Source organism: Sander vitreus, chromosome 5, assembly GCF_031162955.1.
Source record: "Sander vitreus isolate 19-12246 chromosome 5, sanVit1, whole genome shotgun sequence".
Taxonomy (NCBI): Eukaryota; Metazoa; Chordata; class Actinopteri; order Perciformes; family Percidae; genus Sander; species Sander vitreus.
The window spans coordinates 20,297,965-20,318,376 of NC_135859.1; the positions used below are offsets into that span (position 1 = coordinate 20,297,965).

The 20,412-nt window shown below is 39.2% G+C and overlaps 1 protein-coding gene across 1 annotated transcript in view; it reads left to right on the top strand.

The window, feature by feature from the left end:
* Window positions 1-20,412, top strand: part of grid2 (glutamate receptor, ionotropic, delta 2) — a 248,700-nt gene that overhangs the window by 216,743 nt on the left and 11,545 nt on the right. Inside the window, exon 13 of the mRNA XM_078250909.1 lies at window positions 16,310-16,550. Coding sequence (XP_078107035.1) covers window positions 16,310-16,550 — 241 coding nt within the window. The remainder of the gene's footprint in view (window positions 1-16,309; window positions 16,551-20,412) is intronic.

A 20,412-nucleotide genomic window follows, 5' to 3' on the forward strand; every position in this document is an offset into this window, starting at 1 on the left:
TTTCTTGTGTAGCATAAAGGGACTACAACTGCATTTCGTTGTGCAATCCTGTGTTGGACAATGACATTAAATTAACCTTGAACTATACACCGTTTGAAGCAGTTTAAAGTATGAATAATTACATAATTATTAAATAAATAGTTTGAAGCAGAAATCATTTCAAACCTACTTTTTGTGTTCAAATAAATGAAATCACTTAGCTTGTAAATGTCTCATTGTGTCCCTTTTTAGTAAAGAAAAGTACATTATTTGATACATTTTCATTGCGCCCCTAAAATTCTTTATGCGCTCCTAAGTTTTTCCATTTAGGAGTACACATGCTCTTTGGGAAAAAAAGTTACCGCATGGGCGTAAATCTGATCTAACAGTAGGGGGGGACAATAAACATAAAATTTCTGAAGAGCAATTTTTGAAGGGAACACAAATAATACAGCCACAATTATACTCGTAGAGGACATGTGTACACAGAGGAAAGTCTTAATACTATCATTAGTGTAGCATGGAGACTGTACCATTATCCTTCTTTTCAGCGTTTCTCTTGATTCAATGAAAAAGCTGACTAAATTGACCAAAATATTATTCTTTAAAACCATGTATTTATTTTTAAGTTGTTTATAATCAAGCCACAAAAATACCTTAAAACATAATGACTTATTTTGAAAAAGTGTCCTCATATAAAAGAAATACAATGCTTTTGTACACTTGTTAAATTAGCTGATCATAATGTAAATTAGTGAGCCACTGGTAAAGCTCATCTGCTAACCCTGACAGCCACACACCTCCTAAAATATGAACTAAGCTTACCTGAGACTCTATACCTGACTGTCCCTGGTCTCCCTGAGACTCTACACCTGACTGTCCCTGGTCTCCCTGTTCCTCAGGTCTTTCTGTCTCCTTTGCCTGTGACATAGTGACGTTAGTATTTCCATAAGCACCCATTCTTATAAAGATGTTACCAAATTGTCTTGATATGAGGACTTATTGTACTTATTTGGCGTTTTGGTGTAAACCTACTGAAAAAGGATCTTATGTCTGTTTTTCTTTAATCTGTTATTTTTAACAACAACACAAATCTTTAACGTCAGATGTCTGAATATGAGTTAGGTTCATAGGTTCACCACGCGGTCATATTATAATTATAAAATGATCTTGCGTCCTCCACATAAATATTAGGTTTTGTCTGGGACATTGGATATATATTTAACTGATCAGCCACTTAACTTCATAATCAGCAAAACACAACTGTAGATCTTCAATATTAACCCTAATGTCAGTTCACACACATAACATTAGGCTTATAGCCGTGGTAACGTTAGTTGTAGTGGGTGCATTTCTATCCAACAAGCTATAAGCTAGGTAACGTTACATTATATTACACTAACATAGCGAACTTTTTTGTCATGACTAATTTATGAATTACTCAGCATCATTTCTATTTGAGAAAAGAAAAACTTAATCCGATGTTTAATGTGAATAAAACAGTCTTGAACCGCCTACTCACTACATATCTGTCACTACCAAGGGGGTAAGCTTCTCCTCGGACCGCGAACCTCCTATGGCGCAATTTTAATGCTAACAAGCCATCACCTCCCGTTAGCATTCCATTGACTGCCATTCATTTTGGCGCCACTTTGACAGCGAATAACTTTACATCTGAAGTGTTTAAAGACTCTAGGCTATTTGTCCATTGTTTATTTCTAAAGAAACACGACAATGTATAAAAGGCTCCATTACCTTGTACCTCACGTTATGGCTCCGTAGCAGACGTTTTTGTAAAAATAGGCTAACGATTGTGTCATAACCACGCAACTTACTGTCGCATAGTAGAGGAATTACCGTATAGTACAGGAGAAGCTCGCAGGCAGTTTTGACTTACATTAGCTGTTTAAGTTTAATTACTAATGTTAACTAGCATTTTAGTTAGCAATGATTAGCCTGTGCCTATGTTATCTCCTTACATATAACTACGCTCTCCGTCTCTGCAATAGTCGGAATGATTGAGATTTCTCTTGGCACAGCTACCAGAAGACTTACAACTTTTAGACACGTTGCTCACGTCACATTTACGTCGTCTCTCTCAGTTGGAGGCTGCGCAATAACGCTCAGCCATCACCCGAAAAGTGCTTCTAATGGCCTTCACTGATCTCCGTCCAGAACAACGCGATCTGTTGGTCCATTCTTATATACTGTCTATGGTCACTACCCGATGTGACTGTGACTGTGAGTCTAGCGCAGATCCTACAGCATGCAGTGGACCAAACCACTGTGAGGCAAGGGAGGGGTGACTCAAAATGTTTCTAAACTTAAAAAGCATTTTTTGGGGTTTGTATTGTTTTACTGCTTACACAGATATTTCAAGTATACATCATTATGTTATTTACAATACACAGTATTTTCTATGGGGGGACAACCCTTAGATGGGGGGTTCTGACCTCCCGACCCCCCTAGCATTTACGCCCTTGCCATGGAGCCCTGCATAAACTAGAAATTCTAAATACATTCTTTTACTGAGGCAGAGATTTCTTTCAGAATATATAACTTATATATATTATATGCTGGATTTATAAATGATGTGCCCTTTACTACTATAATGTATTCCAACCCAATTTGAAGATGGAGATGCTCATTCCTCTGAGGGACTTTAAAGTTTTATTTTTTATTTTTATTGATTTGTTTTTAATGATAATGATCTTCAGTTAATAAATCTTGATAATAAGAAAATTAAGACACGAGAAAATGAAATACTAAAGAGAACACAAACATAAGATAAGAGAGAAGGGTGATGTCTTTAGAAATAGACAGTGCTACAACTTCATCGTTTTCAACCACTTTGTTTGTTTGGAAGAAGCCATTGTCAGAGAAAACAAATAATGTGTGACTGTGTGTGGGTGTGGGTGCTGCTGTTGATAGAGACAGCCTGCAGATTTACCAGAGTCAGAAAACAGTAGCATAAAGAGCTAGTCTGCTAATTTAAACTGACAGCAACTGACAAGTTGTTTTGAAGTGCTGAAGGGGCAAGACTGTGGAAAAAAAATAAGCCCTCTCTCCCAGGCATATATTATTTATGTCTGTGAGTGTCTGCAGGCATTGATGTGTGAACATTTAAAATAGAAGAGTTAATCCATAGCAGATGGACATCTTGAGGGTGCTGCAGTCTATGAAGATAAGCTGCGGGATAGACATTTTATTGTGCATATTGAACACAGTTACGTTTTACATTTTGATTGCAAGATAGATAAGGTGCCTCTTTGTGTGTGATTATGGTCAGGACTGCAGAATTTAAATCTTGACACCAGCTTCGGTGTGGTGAGTGCAACAAATGTCAGTAGTAAACAGCTCAGAGAAAATGAATTATATGCTCATTAGTATGATATCAGGGTCATGTTGTCAGAGTGTTGTCACAAAAAGCTTTATTTTCATTTGAGGCACACATAGGGTGAACAAAGATTGTCACATCTACCATGTGAATTTGATTATAGTCACACCATTTGTTACATAACATCCAACAACAAAGATACAAACATATTGTTGTTTTATGACCTGGCTACAGGCAAGTGTTCATCAGTGGCCGAAGGGCTGATATTTGAGTGTTTCTAAAAAAAAAAAAAAAAATACGATGGTATGCAGTATTTCTGTGGGGAACATGGCAGTGCATGCTCTAGTATACACTTGAGGGGCCAAATTATGTACACAACAGCAACAAATCATTGCCGCAATCACAGACACATGACACCTCAGAGACCATGGGTTAGATTGTTGTGGTTAGGGTGCAGCAGAGGCTGGCTTCATTCTCTACAAATGACATTTGCTTGTTAGTCTGTGGCTTGTAATTTTCCGGACCTGGGTTGTATAAAGTAACCGCAGCAAAGATATCGCCCATCATCCTCGCCAAATGAGATAGGATTTTTGACAGCTGTGAGGGATTGGAAGTTTGTAAGGGCTTGAGTGGTTTGTTTGTTTTCATATCTTAGAAGCACATGTTCTTCCACAAGAAGAGGATATAAACAGTTACTTCCAAAGATGTAAAAACTGGATCAGATAGGGCTTGATAAAGTTCATTATTTCATTGTTGAGTATGGGTTTCATGTGAGTAATATGACAGTGTAAGAAGGGGTCCTTTGCTCCTGAACCCAGCTAATGTGTCTCCCTTACTGCCACATGTTTAACTAGGCCTACATAAAAGATATAGCAATGGGTATGCATATGTGTGTAAGTGATAGCTATTATTTATTTTTCTCTCCTCCAATCCTAATATCGTTGGTGCAGACCTTTATTTCAGTCTTAAATTCAGTAATCCATGCATCCTTTCTTAATTATTCCCTGTACAGCCTTAGCTCTTTCATGCATTTATTTCATATCCTAACCAGACGATAAATTGGAGTCCAACCACAGTAAGCAATGTGTCACTAATATGAAAGTAGTCCTTCACTAGAAGTTGTTTTTTTTAAGTGATATTAAAGGGCTCTGGATCCCAGTTAATACAAAGTAAACTGTATATGACTCGTAAAAACAGTTTTGTTTGTGATGCTTTCAGTATTGCGGCAAGCTTTTATCTCAGCAGCACTCATGCCAATAAAATTGTCAGCAATAGTTAAAAAACTGTTGATGAACTGACTTGTGAAAGTTTGTTTATTGCAAACCTTGAAGTGAAATTTAATGAATCGTGTGGTGGAGTTTTTCTTCTAAAATGTATATGATAGAGATAAACCAAATTGCACCATTGAAAGACACATATAAATGGCTTTTAAAGCTGCCTTTGCCCATGTAAATCTTACATTTTAGTCGCAGCAGCAGGGTTGTAAACAGAGACTGCAGAAGAGGGGTTTAATATCTGCTCCAACGCTGTTAGCTCTTTGTCACAGTTGTCTTGGGCATTTTTGAAGGACCACTTTGATAGTATTATTGTAGGTGAAATTGGCTTCACAAGTCAAGAGCTTTCAATACATGAGTAAATGTAATGTTCTTACAAAACAGCCTCTCTAATTGCCCTTGTAATTAGCCAATACAGAGTTTCTTTTTACCTGAATCTCAATTGAAATCAGGTTAGCTCTGTTTAAGGTTTACTTACACATTTGCCAAGTCAGTGTAGTTGTTTCATACCTGCAAAACTGCAGAGAGAAAACCATCACACCCACAGATACCAACAGATGACCTACTGTAATTAGCAAACAAAATCAGGTCAGTAAGTCACTTCAACAACTAGTTGATTCATTGATTAGTCAATTGTTTAAGTAATTTCTTAAACAGAAATGTCAGCATTCTGTGATTCCAGCTTTTCCAGTGTGAGGGTGTTTTGCTTTCCTTTGTCTTATAATTTTATAAATCATAAACATATTTTTGGCTTTGCAATGTTGGTCGGACAAAACAAGACACTTGAAGTATCACCTTGGTCCCCTTGTGTTTATTGTATAAGAAGAATAACTCAAGTATTGGAACTTCTGTATAAAAAAAGAAATGTTTTACTGAGAAAAGTTTGACTTGAGAAAACTGAGTTATAGTTTTACTTGCTGTTTTACTCTTGGGGGCATATCTTTCTTAATTCACTTTCTTATTGATTTATTTATAGTTTTGACCATTTCTTTGTCATATTATAACTCCAAATCCAGATTTCCATCTTGATCCCATGGTTAGAAAAAAAAAAGACCACAATAAAAGCAGAGTGGAATAAGAGACAGTTGCATACAACGCTAGAGAAGCCAAGAAGCTGGGCAGCAAGTTATATGATTCACCGTCTCTCTCTCTCTCTCTCTCTCTCTCTCTCTCTCTCTCTCGCTCCGTCACTCACACACACACACACACACACACACACACACACACACACACACAAACACACACATACACAAGTTCAAGTTAAGATGGAGGCTCTGAAGCCCTCAATTTCCAATCCATGGAAATCAGTATCCATGGGTGAAAATAATGCATTTTCCCCTAGGGTGGTAAGCAAAACAACAAATGTGTGTGTGGATATGTGTGCACGTGTGTGTATGAGTGTTTTTACAACACTGGCATTGTTCCAGATGAGAAAAGATTGATTTAATGTCAAGTGTCAATCAGTTCTCTTTCCCTTTCACCAGAGAGGGAGAGAGAACTCAGCCCACACACTTAGTACATTCATTAAATCTTTATTAATCACGCTCGCTCACTCTCTTGATGTGTTAATGATGGTTAATGACTTGACTTCTGATAATCTGTTCCAGTTCACCCACACAATGTGGCTTAATGGTGCTTAATTGAAAACTTTGTTGACAAAGTGTATGACACTGAACCCTGAGTGTGCTAATTGGAACAATTAAGATTTTCAAACTTTACTTGAGGGACCAAAGACTCGTGGGTAAATTACCTCTCTTACCCCATTCCTTGAGTTTCAATATAGTGACACACTGTTAATTGAAAGGGAAGCATGGTGTCTCAGTGATTAACATTGTTGCCTCACCTTAGGACAGGCTTGTGTTGGAACATTGGAGCGGCTTGTTTTGTTTCCTTGTGGCATTTTCATGTTTCTACCATTTCCTACGGTGACCTGTGCTCTGTTTCCATGCCTTTTAAAGAGTGCATGTTTGATAGGCCCCATGCAAGTGGAGGGTATATCTGTGGATATAGGCCGTACCGCTGTTTAAAATAGCTCTAACTGAATTACATCTTTGCATTCAGTTTTGTGTTTTAAGTATTGGTGAGTATAATAAACTCTTTGGCCCAGACAAGAGTTATGCACTATAAAACTCAGGTTTTATAACTATTCATCATCATGGTAATGATATGGATCTTGTACTGAGAAAATCAATGTTTAAAACATGTTTAAAATAATCAGGATGTCTGAGAAAGTTCATATTACATACTGTTGAACTTTCTCAGTCAAATCAGTCTGGGACAGCTACAATATGTGCTGTTCTCCTTAATGTGCACAGAGCTTTAGAAATTCAGCAAATATCCAGCCAGGTTGTCACAATGTAAATGTGAGATAGAGGCCAGCATGTTATCTCTCCCACTAAAATGAGGCAGTGTAAATACCCAGTGTACGATAAGGAAGGTCACTAGAGAGACCCCTGTAGTTCACTCTTTTTATATTTGGCACCAAAATAAACCCGCTCAAAAGCAAACTCAAATATGCAACAATATTTCTTCTGTCTGAGTCGACTGCAGCAGTCTGTGGTTGAATAAACAAACAGACTTTACAGAGTATTGATGTGTGACTGTGGGTCAGTGTGCTTTAGTCTCAGCTTCTCTCAGCTTTTTTGTTTGTTTGTTTTGTTTACCAAAACACAAGGAGGGAATAATCAGGAGCAGGTGCACTTTTCAGACTGGGTCGATGCTGCGGTGTCACTTTCCTGCTTGCAAAAATCGAAAGTGATTTGGACGAATAAACTAAATACATGCAGCACAGGTCAGTTAGTAGCCTCGTTTGGCTTGCTCCTCAAGGCAGGTCACATAGCAAAACGCAACATGATGTAATGATAGTAATCTGATGCTTTATTAATTCCCCCTCATCTCTACAGGCAGGCTAAATATCTGGTTCAGCAGACCTTTAGCTTGTGGTGATTCAGCATCTAAGGATACTTCAGTGGGTTGTTGGCTGACATGGGTGCTTGAGCTTAGCTATCTAGTTGAAGGCTGGCCTCCATAATCACTATGTCACTCTCACCTACCCAGAGTAATTGAAAAACCTGCAGCCACTCAAGGTTTCACCGTAAAAACCCTGCCCTATGTCTCTCTCACTGTACTTGTTTTAGTGCACATATTTTCACAAATAAATCACATATTTTTTAAGACAGGCTTGAACTTTGACAGCAAAATGTTCAAATATTCTGACCCTGCAATTGTGAGAACTTCAATGAAACACATTTTTTTACTTTGTAATATGAATATTATTCTCCTTCATGTTTTCCAGTGAGGCAGCCAGTGTTCTTCTCATTTAAGGAGCTGACATCCAACTGTCTCCTCAGAGCACAACACTACTGATTAACTGATTTTAGCACAACACCTCTGTCTGTCATCCCTCCTGTCTTCTACCCCCTGTCTGCTCATTCCATGTGAAAATGTCTCTTCTCCTCTCTCTACTCCTCCCCAGCTCTCTTCTCCTATCCTGTCTCACCCTATACTTTCTCGTCTGTCCTCTCATTCCCCCCATTGTATGATTTTGTTCTCTGCCATCCATTCAGAGTGAACACACTGCCAGCTTTTTTTTCTTCTTTGTTGCTCCCCTCACATTTTCTCACTCAACTTTCCATCTCCCCTTTTTCTCCGACTCAATCACGTCTCTTCTCCCTCTACCCTCACATTTTCTCTCGCCACCTCTCACCTCACTGCAACTTCCACTTTTTACTGTCTCCAACTTAAAATTGTGTTTGCTACAGAGGTGACAGGAGAAGAATATTCGTATAAAAGAGCATGACTGTCGTGGTTGCTGCAGACATATTCCGCTGTTCCTCAGACAGCAGTATGCTCTGCGATGACGCACTACGCCTCAACACCTCTCACAGAAACAGTTAAGAGGTCTTTCTAGCCAGTTTTGAAATTCACTGAACTGTTTCACATTATGCTTGATCATCTAACCTACACCACTCTGCATTTTAACTGGCTACAGCTGCAGTAAAACCTGCTACTAGAGAAGAGCAGCATGGGACATTACTTGTATTTATAGGGGCCTTATGGATGGGCCTAGGGAAGACTGCAGAATCAACACAATATATGGAATTACAGTGCATTTAAAGGGGCAATAAGTGAGATTTTTACTGTCGCATAGCAGAAATAGCCATAATATACCTTGAGGGGGTTGATAGCCGAGTTGATCAATATCAATGACTCAACGATCAGTTTGCCAGGTGCTGAGATAACAGGCTTTAAAAACTCACTTTGTAGTCTGTAGTCTCTGTTTGGCCCCACCATCCATTTGGGTTAGAAACACACTCCCCACCCCCCAGGAGTGGTGCAGCAACACAGTGTGACATTTCTTAACAGTCCATCTTCACTCCACTAGTGGTATCATTTATAACATTAGAGGCTGCTCATTAAAACTGTTACAAATAGATGTTGCTCAAATTAACACAAATGAACTCCTGAAAGGTATTACAGGTAACACTTGTCCCCCTTTTTTGTATATACTTAAACGTAACTTAAACTTGTATAGAAGAAATTACATACATAACTTTGATAAGCCAAACACATGAAATATATATTCTTCTTCTTCTATACTTGGGAGGACCCACGGAGACATAATGCATTCCCCTAACCCCTAACCACCTTAACCATCACAACCACATGCCAAATAGCAGCATGTACCCTTACCATAACTAAACCAAACCATACCATAACTTCTATTCCTAACAAAAAAACAAGTCTTAAGTCTAAAGAGCCCTTTGGAAAAGTGAGGGAAAACTTAACATTGCAACAATGTCCTCATTCTGAAGGTCTAAAACTCAAATTAGTCCTACTTGTACAATAGCCTATTGTGTGTTTCTCCATAGGAGAGAGAGACAACAAATGAAAGAGCATCTTTTGTTAATTTCCTTTCCCGACTTTCCATTATGTGAACATGTTTTCTAGCTTAAATATGTGTCCACAGTGCATATGTGCGACCATACCTGTGGTTTTCATGTAATACTTAGTGTGACACTTCCTCTCTCGCTCCCTCTCCCTTCCTGTGTGTGATCTTAGTATAATTTACCATGAATGTGTTTTGTCACCTGACGGAATTCAAGGCATTCTCTCATCTTTCACAATTTCCTTCTTCCCCCAATCTTCCTTTCTTCAAGGCTAGTGTCCCTTGCTCCTTTATCCAAATTGCTATGGTGTTCTAATTTCTTTTTCTTTCTTTTTAGCTTGAGTCAATTAATAATGCGTGATCATCCCACCATCAAGGCTGCTACCAAAGAGTTGCCATGGCAACATCTAGTCCACGCAGTTACCCGCCACTGCGGAGAGAGCAGGGAGGCAGAGACAGCGCGCACACAGACAAACACACAGAGGCACATCAGTTACCCCCCCCCCACACCTCCCCCCGCCACACAGGCAACCCTTGCTCATTGGCTTTTACAGCCAGTGGGAGTGTTAAAGTCATTATAGATTTCCTTAGTCATAGTCAACGATCTTAAAGCTAGGTGCTAACTCATTACACACACACGGTGTTAATGCAGCTCACCAGCTGTTTCATGGACATATACACAGATGCAGGGAGATGCACGCATGCATACACCATACCCATACACACCTACTATATAATAAGACAGTCATAGAGTCATGCTGAACATGCACACAGCTGTTTCACACAAAAAAGGCCATAACAGCCGGATAGACACACAGATTACACTTGTTTTGTTACATTTAACCTATCATATACCCTTTACTTCCAGTGCAGCATCCATGCAGCATGCATTGACATTGAAACCCTCACATCACATATACTGTGACAATGATGCATTCAATTAGATGTTAACATGCAGTTGTATATAGCAACCCCTGTATTATAAAATGCAGGACATGACACTAATACCTCTACTGTATGTTCTCAGACTGCAATTATATGTAGTAGGTGTTATTTTTAGTGATTAAAGTAATCTATTTCCCGATACCTCAGGCAGCGATGTGCTGACTTAAAAACCTTGGGCAGAAAAACACCCAGTCCCAGAAGGAAGAAAGAAAACATCTAAAGTGTACACACGCTCAGTTCTATATTCTTTATATTAAGACATTAAAGGACAATTCCGGCGCAAAATGAACCTAGGGGTTAATAACATACAGTATGTGTACCGAGTCGAACGTTCTCTGGGATTTGTTTCATGCTAATCGAATGTGTCTCTAGCTTTAAACAAGCTACCGCAAACCGGTGGTTGCTCTGCTAACGCTAGCTTTTGGGGCAGATGGTAAATTGCTATTTTATAACACTAACAAGGCTCAAAATAGCACCACACTTTAACGGTAGCATAATGAGGGTCCCTACATGTAAACTGAAGCATTGAGAACTTTGTAAGTGTACAGATAGTTTACATGAACGCTACTGTCTTTATAATCTAACTTTTTAATAAACTGTCTGTACACTTACAAAGTTCTCAATGCTTTGGTTTACATGTAGGGACACATATTACTAACCCCTAGGTTCATTTTGCGCCGGAATTGTCCTTTAAATCCAAAAAGTTTTGGGTATCTGTGCAGGGAAAAGCAGACTCCTGTGGGGAAAATGAATCAGATGTCAGATTTCCTCTCCTGTGCTTTATCATGAACTTCATCAAACTCGGTGTAATGAAGTGGATATTTCATGAGGACATAAAAATTGTGTGACGCACACACACATACACACACACTGTAATTAGCTACTTATGTCAGTTTGTCATTGTTTCAAACAAACCGTGCTTTGCATAATTGTAGTGTACTTTGAGTGTGAGACTGCACGTTCACTGCTTGTGCATGTTTAACATTTCTATCTGTGCTGCTGTGTGTTTGCGTGTGCACAGGCAAATTTGTGTTTTCGAGGGAAGATGTGTTGCTTTTAGTGAGACAGCAACAGACAAATTAGAGATCTAGACAGATGGTGTACTGCAGGAAACCTTTGACTCAAGCCATGTTTTTGTTAGGCAGCTCACAGTGGCTTTTCATCCTGCCTGTCAGCCATGGGATAGAGATAAATGGAGAGCAGTTGTAACCGCTTTTGTGTTTAAAAATGATCATCATCGTGCTCACTTTTTCTCACAGAGTTGAAGTATTCCTTTGCGTTGTGGATGCCATGACTAAACAGAGGTCTCTTCTTGGCTCGGTGGTAACCGATTTTGCATGTGCAGAGTCATTCTGAACACTGAGTGCTAGACGGATACATTTAAGCATTTGAACTTGAATCACTCAGGCAATCTCATATTCCATTTGTGAGGTATTATGTCTGGATTGCCCTCATATTTTAGCACGTAATAATCTTCCACTTCACTTTTGGCTTGCACCATTCTGTCCAAACCCAGGCACGCTCTAGTATTGCAGAGTTAAATCAGTGTATTTTTGTGGGCAGGATAATGGCAGCTAAACATCAATTAGATAAATGAAAAGGTAAATGCAGCGATAATGTGTGTGCGTGTTCTTGTGAGTGCATGTCAGCCTTAGGGTTTCAAGGGCCTATTGGGGAAGCAGATTTTGCATTACTCTTGATAGGTCAATTAGTTCAGAATGATAGATGATGAGCTCCACAGGCAGACAGCGTTGTAATAGAGGGGAGAGAGAAAGCACTGTCCTGAATCTCAAATCTGTTTTGCTCTGTCCTCCCTCAAAATTACATACAGCTTAGACACACATCCTAATTATTCCTCTGAAAAAAGTCTCCTTTTGAAATGTTTTGAACTTTGATCAAGATGTGGAGTAAGCCTTTTTAGTTATTCTTTGTTAGTTTGTTTGGGAACCCTTTTGATTGTCTGGAGTAGGCTAGGGTAATGTAGACATTTAGTGATTTTGAAGAAATATTTGAAAATTAAAGTATATATTTAACGTATAGATACAGCAAGTAATCTCAACACACAGCTAGATCATAAACATGTGAAATCATTGGGTTTTCTATAGGATATTTGACAATTAAATTCTGCTGCCATTGCTATTTCTTCCTGCAAGGAAGGACATGTTAATGACCATTTCCACTGTTTATTCGTTTTCCATCAAAGGTCATTAGTAAAACCCCATTTGTAGAATTTTGCCACAAAGGCTTTTACTATCAATAGTAATTATGTTCACAGATATTAGATGAAACAGGAAAATGCAACCACTTATCTCCACTCCTTAAAGCTACATTGTGTAAGAATATCTCCCATCTAGCGGTGAAATGTTATATGACCAACTGAATATTACTTTCTAGGCCCCCCCCCACCTCTGAGCAGTATGAACAATGTCAATGAAACCGAAATTAGCTCTTAGTATCTCCATCATTTATACGCACCTGTTCTAGCTGTAGCTAGTCTGTGTTACAACTCCATTACGTGAGTTGTCTGCCAGGGAAAACATGACACATGATTACTTTTATGTTACAAGGTAGACAATCCTTTTTCATCATTGATGCTAGGAAAAGTATCCTAGACGTCGTTCTAGCGTTATGCACAACCTTGCTATATTTAGCCAAGCAAGTAGCAACTATAAAACGAATTTACACAAATTGGCAGAATTACCTGTCGAGAAGAAAGCAGGTAACTTCGGCGTCCCTTTTAAAATCCTTGCTCCTTATGATCTCTTTCCATCTTGGAAAAGCCACTCCAATATTAACTTTGGTCTTGTTGCTTTGCCTCGCGTCATTTTAATTCTCTTTTTAACTTCCTTGGCGTCGCCGTTACATGTCCTCGAGAATAGGCGCAATCCTCCATCTTCAACAGGCTTTCAAATCTGCCGGCAGTCGCAATTAATCTTCTCCCCCTCCCTCCCTGGCATTCGTCACAGTCAGTGCCACTGAGTGAAAAGTGTGAAAGGCGGAGGTATGTCCCTCTTTGGCTAATGTATTTGAAAGATGGAGGCGCAACATGGCTGCCGTCATTTGAGCAACTCGCTCGTATGCATTCTGAATGATTCTAAATGGCAGATTCTACGCATACGAGAATACTTTGATTAGTTGGTGGAAGTAATTACACATGAATGAGCACATATTTTTGCTAAGAATCAACTAAAAAAAGTACACAATGGAGCTTTAAGTGCTATACAAAAACCTGTGCGACATGAAATTGGTGACAGTCAATTCATGAGCAGAGATAACAGACGGCAACTTCAAACATAAAGCATGCCTCTTTCTCTCGACAGACATGAAAAGACATCATGTCAGACAAGAAAGTTGGCAGACTTTCAAGCAAGAAATGATGAAATATTTTGACAAAACATTGCCTGGCTTCTTTGATAGGTGGGGTCGCTCTTCTTCCATCTCATTAGCCTGTGTGTAATCTGTCTTTCTCTGAAGCAGTCTGTCAGAGTGCCGGCTTGTTTGTGTGTGTGTGCAGCATGTGTTGTCAGAGTGACATAAAAAAGGTCAGTACTGTATGAAAGGCACTACACTTTGGGAAAAAAAAGCTTGTTTTAACTTTTATAAACAGTGATTTTTCTGTGATACTGTCATCAGCTAAAAACAAACGTGTAAGGATGCTGTTTGAATTTTGATTAAACGCAGGTGCTGTTCAAAAACCTAACCTTCACAATGTCAACTTGCATATCAAGAGTGCGCCCTGCATGCAACAGTGAAGTGTTTTTGCTCTATTGCTCCTCCAGCAATAAGCAATCTAGCACTCAGAGGGTACAAGGAGTGGTCAAGCATGAAGCAATATCAAGTATTGTGTCATACAGTACAATATTAGGCAAGGCAGCTTTATTCGTATAGCACATTTCAGCAACAAGGCGATTCAAAGTGCATTAAATAAAACATTTAAAATAGAATAATACAGATATTAATTACAAGAATAAAATTTACAGTGAAGTGTAAGAAATGAACAATTATTTAAAGGAAAGCAGCATCAAAAAGAAAAGCCTTCAGCCTTCAGCCTTTATTTAAAAGAAGTGTGAGTTGCAGTTTTATTACAGTCCAAAAGTAACTTAGTGACATGTTTGAAAGAAAAAGGAGCAGGGCCAACTGCACTGCTGAAAAAGAACAGATGCAGGATTGGTATGCGATGAGGGATTTCTATGCTGACTACCTTTTCTTCATGCCAGTAGAGTGATAACCAGGGCATGCAACTAGGCCAGTGCTGCAACTATACTACTACTGCTACACACTATTGCAGATCAGTTTGATTTCATTTGTTTTGAGTCAATGTTGCATTTCATCTACACAAAGTCTTATCTAATCTTGGCACTAATCTGCGCTGATCTGAGCCAAACAATCCCACAATCAAGCTGGCAGTTGGTGGACATGATCTTGTATTAGAATGACTGTTGGTGGATTTGCTGTTTAAATTAGTTTTTTATTCTCTTATTTTCTCTCTCTGTCTCATCAATTAAAACCCCACCTGGCATTTTACCCATGTAGTTCCCCAGTCCCACCAGCTCAATAGATCCCAGGAAGTGTGAAGAGAATGTCCCTAAATGAGAGTGACATGGTTATAGAGCAATGTGCTGAGCCTGTTTAGCTGATTTACATTGAAATGAGCCATGTTTTTCTGGCTATTGTGGATGAAATTAATTATGTAAACTGTCTGCAGGGCTCATTTGCATTTCTTGATTGATTTCAGTCCGTTTTGTGTATTCCGCATGAGAAAAAATGAAGAGATGAAAGATGGGCATTTAATTCATGTCAGCATGTTGTCACTGAAATTGCAGGAGGGGTTTGTCCCCGGGAAGTTAAGATAATTGCAAACATCTGTCTCTAGGTACACATGTATGATTTTTGTTTAAGTTTGATTTGACATGCATGCAGTCAACTTTTGTGACTTTGTTCATTTCTGAATGTGTATCTACCCTGTTGGTGTCAACCAGTGTGGTGGCTTACTTTATCTTTGAGGGATTATTTGCTTCTATTTGTTTTCTGTTAGTATACAGTATATGTGCCTGTGAGGCAAACACACACACACACACACACATTCCCACATTGCCTTTTTTCTCTCCCTTTCCCTATGCTCCTCTCTCCTCCATGCCACATTGTTAAATATGTGTGTGTGTGTGTGTGTGTGTGTGTGTGTGTGTGTGTGTGTGTGTGTGTGTGTGTGTGTGTGTGTGTGTGTGTGTGCAACTCCCCTCCAAACCAAAACAAACGACCCAGTTAAATAATAAGCTGAAGGCTAACAGAGGGACCCCATCAACCTCTGAGCTGTATCCTCTCTGAAGCCATCAATCGTGGGACTAAAGCTAGGCTGCATAATGACATTGTGGCAGTGTACTTGCGCTGTGCTGCAAAACATATTAATGTTGGCCATAATGAGTTTGACAGCCCAATATGGTTGTCAGGGATTAGGGAGGATTTTAACTGGCAAACACTGCCCTCAAATGGAAGAGAGAAGCTATGGCAACTGCAGTAAAAGCTGCAGTATTGACAGATTTTGTGCAGTTGACTTATATTGCAAATATGTTTCATTCTCCATGGTTTAATAAAAGTGTTTATGACTCTGTAATCATTCAAATGGCATTCAGACACCATCAATTATCATACCTAATAGAGATGCTCACTCTGGACGGTGTTATCTTACTCTTCTGAATTTTGCCGGCTTGGTGCTCATTCATGCAACTACACATTCATTCATGTATGTCTGCCTTGTCATGTATGCTTACTGTAAGTATTTTACAAAGATTTGTAAATTTGTAGCTTCTGTGTCAGTGTGTGTAAAGCATGCACCCTTACTGTACATGGCTCTATGCTTACATGCCTCGTCTCCTGCCTATGTCACAGAATCTTGGAGCTCCAGCAGAACGGTGACATGGACATACTGAAAGTCAAGTGGTGGCCTAAGGACAGCCCCTGCGACCTCTACAGCTCAGTCCAAACACGACAGCGCGGCAGCGCCCTGGACATCCACAGCTTTGCCGGCGTTTTCTGCGTCCTCGCAGCCGGTGTGGTGCTCTCCTGCCTCATTGCCATGGTGGAAAGCTGGTGGTCGCGGAGGAAGGGATCCAGGGTCCCCTCCAAGGAGGTAGGGGGATGGATGGGTGACTGAAAGGAGGATTGATGGTACAGAGAGAGGTATAGTGCCTATAATACATCCCTGGTCTTCTCTTATGTTGTGAGAAGGGAAAGAAGTGGCGTAATAGGTAGAGAACAAGGAAAGGAGGGATAAAAAAAGAAAAAGTAAGTAAGAGTGGGCAGATGATGATTGGATGGATGGGTTCATTTTCAGGTCTAGCTGAGGCAAGGGGAAAGCGTGTAGAATTACAAAATACAAAGTCTAGACTTTGTGGCCAGGGATGCTAAGTTGAAAAAAAAAGTAATTTCTTTAGTCAGTATGCATGAGGAAGAGAGATAAAAGCAGAGCCTTCCTCGTGAAGGATTTATGACACTGACAGCGTCTGGAACCTTTGAAAACCTCCCATGTTCACAATGTCATTTCCCCTGAACAACATTTGCACACAAGCAACCTCAGCAACACTATGCTGATAGCACAGACTGGAGCTGTAGTTGTTGCTCAGCTTTTGCACATCCTGTCCAAAAGAATCCTGGAGGTGCTATATTAGCTCTCCAGTGATATAAACAGCATTGATCTTTTGCGTAGTCTTCTCTGCATATGTAGGAAGGGAAGGAAAGGTCAAACAGTGCTTGAATGTTTTCAGAAGCCCTGAGAACATTGTATTAATTTTCTCTTCTCACCCACATCATGATCTTAATAGGACTGTCAGCTTGTAAAGCATCCTGTCATGTTAAAAAGTCTAATTGTTTGCGTAGTTAAATTTACCATCAAATTATCAAAATGAATAGCCAAAGAGGCATTATCTGCCCAAAAGACAATTTAACTTAACTTATTTGAAAGAAGTGTTAATGTTTCTATTCTCTTCTTAGTCCTCATTAGTTAATGTGTGTACTGCCATTCATACTGATGCCAAATAAGACATCTAACTTTAACTATAATGTAAAATTAGATTAGCCTGGGTGACACATGCATGATACACATATTCACATTATACACACATACTGGGGGTCTTTAAGTACTATGAATTAGTTGATGTAGCTGCATTTCTTCACAGTTAAATATTCAGTCCCCCCAAGTCCATGTTTATATTGTCCCTACACAATCCTTACACACATCTCTTTACACCCTGACAAAGCACAATCACAGTCCAGATCCTCAATATGAATAGAAACTACTAAGGATGTACTCTATTGGCCTTATAATGTATCCAGTATTGTGCTACTGCATACTCTCACCTCTTTTTAAATGTTTTATTAATTTTGGTGTCGGTTCATTTAAAATGAGCCAAATGCGTCAGTGTCAACAGGGTAATCAACCACTTATTTTTCTGAAAAGTTAATGTTTTGGAGAAAAGAGAACACTGGCAACGTTAAAAGCAGAATACAAAAACAGCCTGAGGGCCTGTTTGAATGCTGCAGCGTGCCTTGACCAAGGCAAAGTCAGAAACACTGACTCATCGTAATAAACATGGATATTTATACCAGCGTTCCCTTTAAAACAGTGGCAACACTCCACCTTGTAAATTAGCATTAGCGCCTGTGAAATATCCAATCAGCCTATATGTGGTTGATCACCTCAGCAGGGATATCATTTGAGGCAATCAAAGTGACGCTGGCAAAATCTTCCCCTCGTAGAAACCCTGCAGTCTGTTGTGATTTGGTAGCTGTTTGCTCCACCGTAGACAAGACAGGTAACATCTTAAAAGAAAAACACAATGGCAACATGTTCAGTTGCATTTCTATTATTGCATGTAATCACACAAGCTCAGGCCCTTTTCACCAGAATAAATGGAGTATAATGATATAATATAATGAGTGGTAGCCATGGTTGCAATCTCTCTATTTAAGTAGCTGTTTTATCCACAAAGGGATTTGATAAGGATTTTGTAGCAGCTTTCAATTTAACTTCCACTTTAACGCCAACCCACTTTGTCACCTCTCATGTCTACTGCTACGCTTACCAAAACACAGTGGGAGAAAGGTAAAAGTAAATAACTTTAATCAAAACTGAAATTCCAGCAAAGTGTAGCAAATGTGTTATGCAAAACATGCCACTGATTAACTGAAAGAAATGTAATTATGGGTGAAACTATTTTCACTTTTGGTTTAGAGTTAATTATTATTTATGTGTTGGTAACAAATTCGACTGAGGCATTAACAAGCAGCACAGATTTATTTTAGCGGAAAATGTTTGTTGCCATCAGGTAAATTACTTCAGCTTCAAACTATTGCTTTTTCCCCTCAGCAGAAGCTATTTGATAAAGGCAGGTTAAAGTGAACTTGTGGATAATGACTTTAGGGAAGTAATATAGAACACTTTCATGACCTATCATTCAACTTCCAGTCCTTACAGATATCAAACCTGCTTACCGTCAATCAGAAGAGAGGTCTTTTGAATAGTCTACCATAATGTATTACAGCTGTTGCCTGGTTACCAAAATGGGCTTTAATAGGGGGGATTTTATTACACTAATAAGGACTGTCTAAGTGAACATCTCTGCATGACTCTGACCAGAAACAAGTAAGAGAAGCATGGCCTATCTACTTAATCTGTGGTGCCATGCTAATTTAAAGTCCCACCAAGAATAAATTAGAAAAGATGACAAAAAGAAGGGAATGAAACTTGTGGCTATACCCAGGATGATTTAATGTCAGAGCAGGTTACTTTGAACGATTAAAGAATGTTAACACCAGTCATCTGGAAAGTCATTTAGGGGGAAAGTTTCAACATTCCATTCGTTCACCACATTGGTGTATCATCACACATTATTGCAATACTACATCATTACAGTTTCTAGCTTTTGGAGAATATTTCATCCACTTTTGTTGTCATTGATGTGACTTGAGTGGTGGTGACCTCCTTTGACACAAGAAAACGTAATATAATATGAACAAAATAAGAATTGGTGTTTTATTGCAGGCAAAGAGGTGCTTTGGGACTTGACTGATGTGCCCCATCAGCTGTGATCACTGTAGTGTGCACAGGCTTGTTTGACAAACTACTTGGAAGTCTCACAGCTTTGTTTACTGCAGTCCAGTGCAATTGCTTGCAACTGATCAACAGTGGCACATGATTTGTTGTAATTATTGCTTGTCCTTTGGGCTGTTTGTTCATTGATTTATTTAATTGTTTAATTTTTAATTTAAAAGTGGATTCCTCTTTCCTCCTTAGAAAATGAATCAATGTAAGGCTTGCTGGTGTTGTGAGAGGATTTGCACAATTCTGTGAATACACAAGCAGGAGCTTTAAAGCTGCATCCAGACTCCTCCCATCTCAGTCAATTTGCCATGTGGAATTTCCTAATGCATCTGGAATGATGTGCCGTTAAACTGGCTACAAACTGCACTGAGAATAGAGCAACATGCTCAACAGCAGGTTGACTCGGTCTGCTTGAGCTTAATTTAGTTTCTTATATATTGCTGCCAAGATTTAATTCTTCACCATCTAATTACGTTGGAAAATCAAGTTACATATATTAAATATTTACTGTGCATGCTACAGCCCATCATGTAGAGGTCCTTTAGTATGTGACTAAAACAGATATTCTATTTCTCTCAGTTGATTCAGTAGCTAAGCATTGTGTCTAAAGAACAAACACAGTCATCAATATCAATTTTGAAGCCCAGTCAGGTGAAACCACGTTGCTGCGCTCAACACAACCAGAAATAGGTCAGTTAAACATGTTGGGTCACACTGTATTGTTTGTTATCATTTTCCTAGATTCTATGTTGCAACATATGCAACATTGGCACCCAACTGACTGCCAGTGTAATTTTGTTTTGGATCAGATGGCAATATTTTCTTCAGTACACACACTGACAGACAAACCATATAAACCCCCTACCTCCAGCCCCCTGCTCAGTTACCAGCT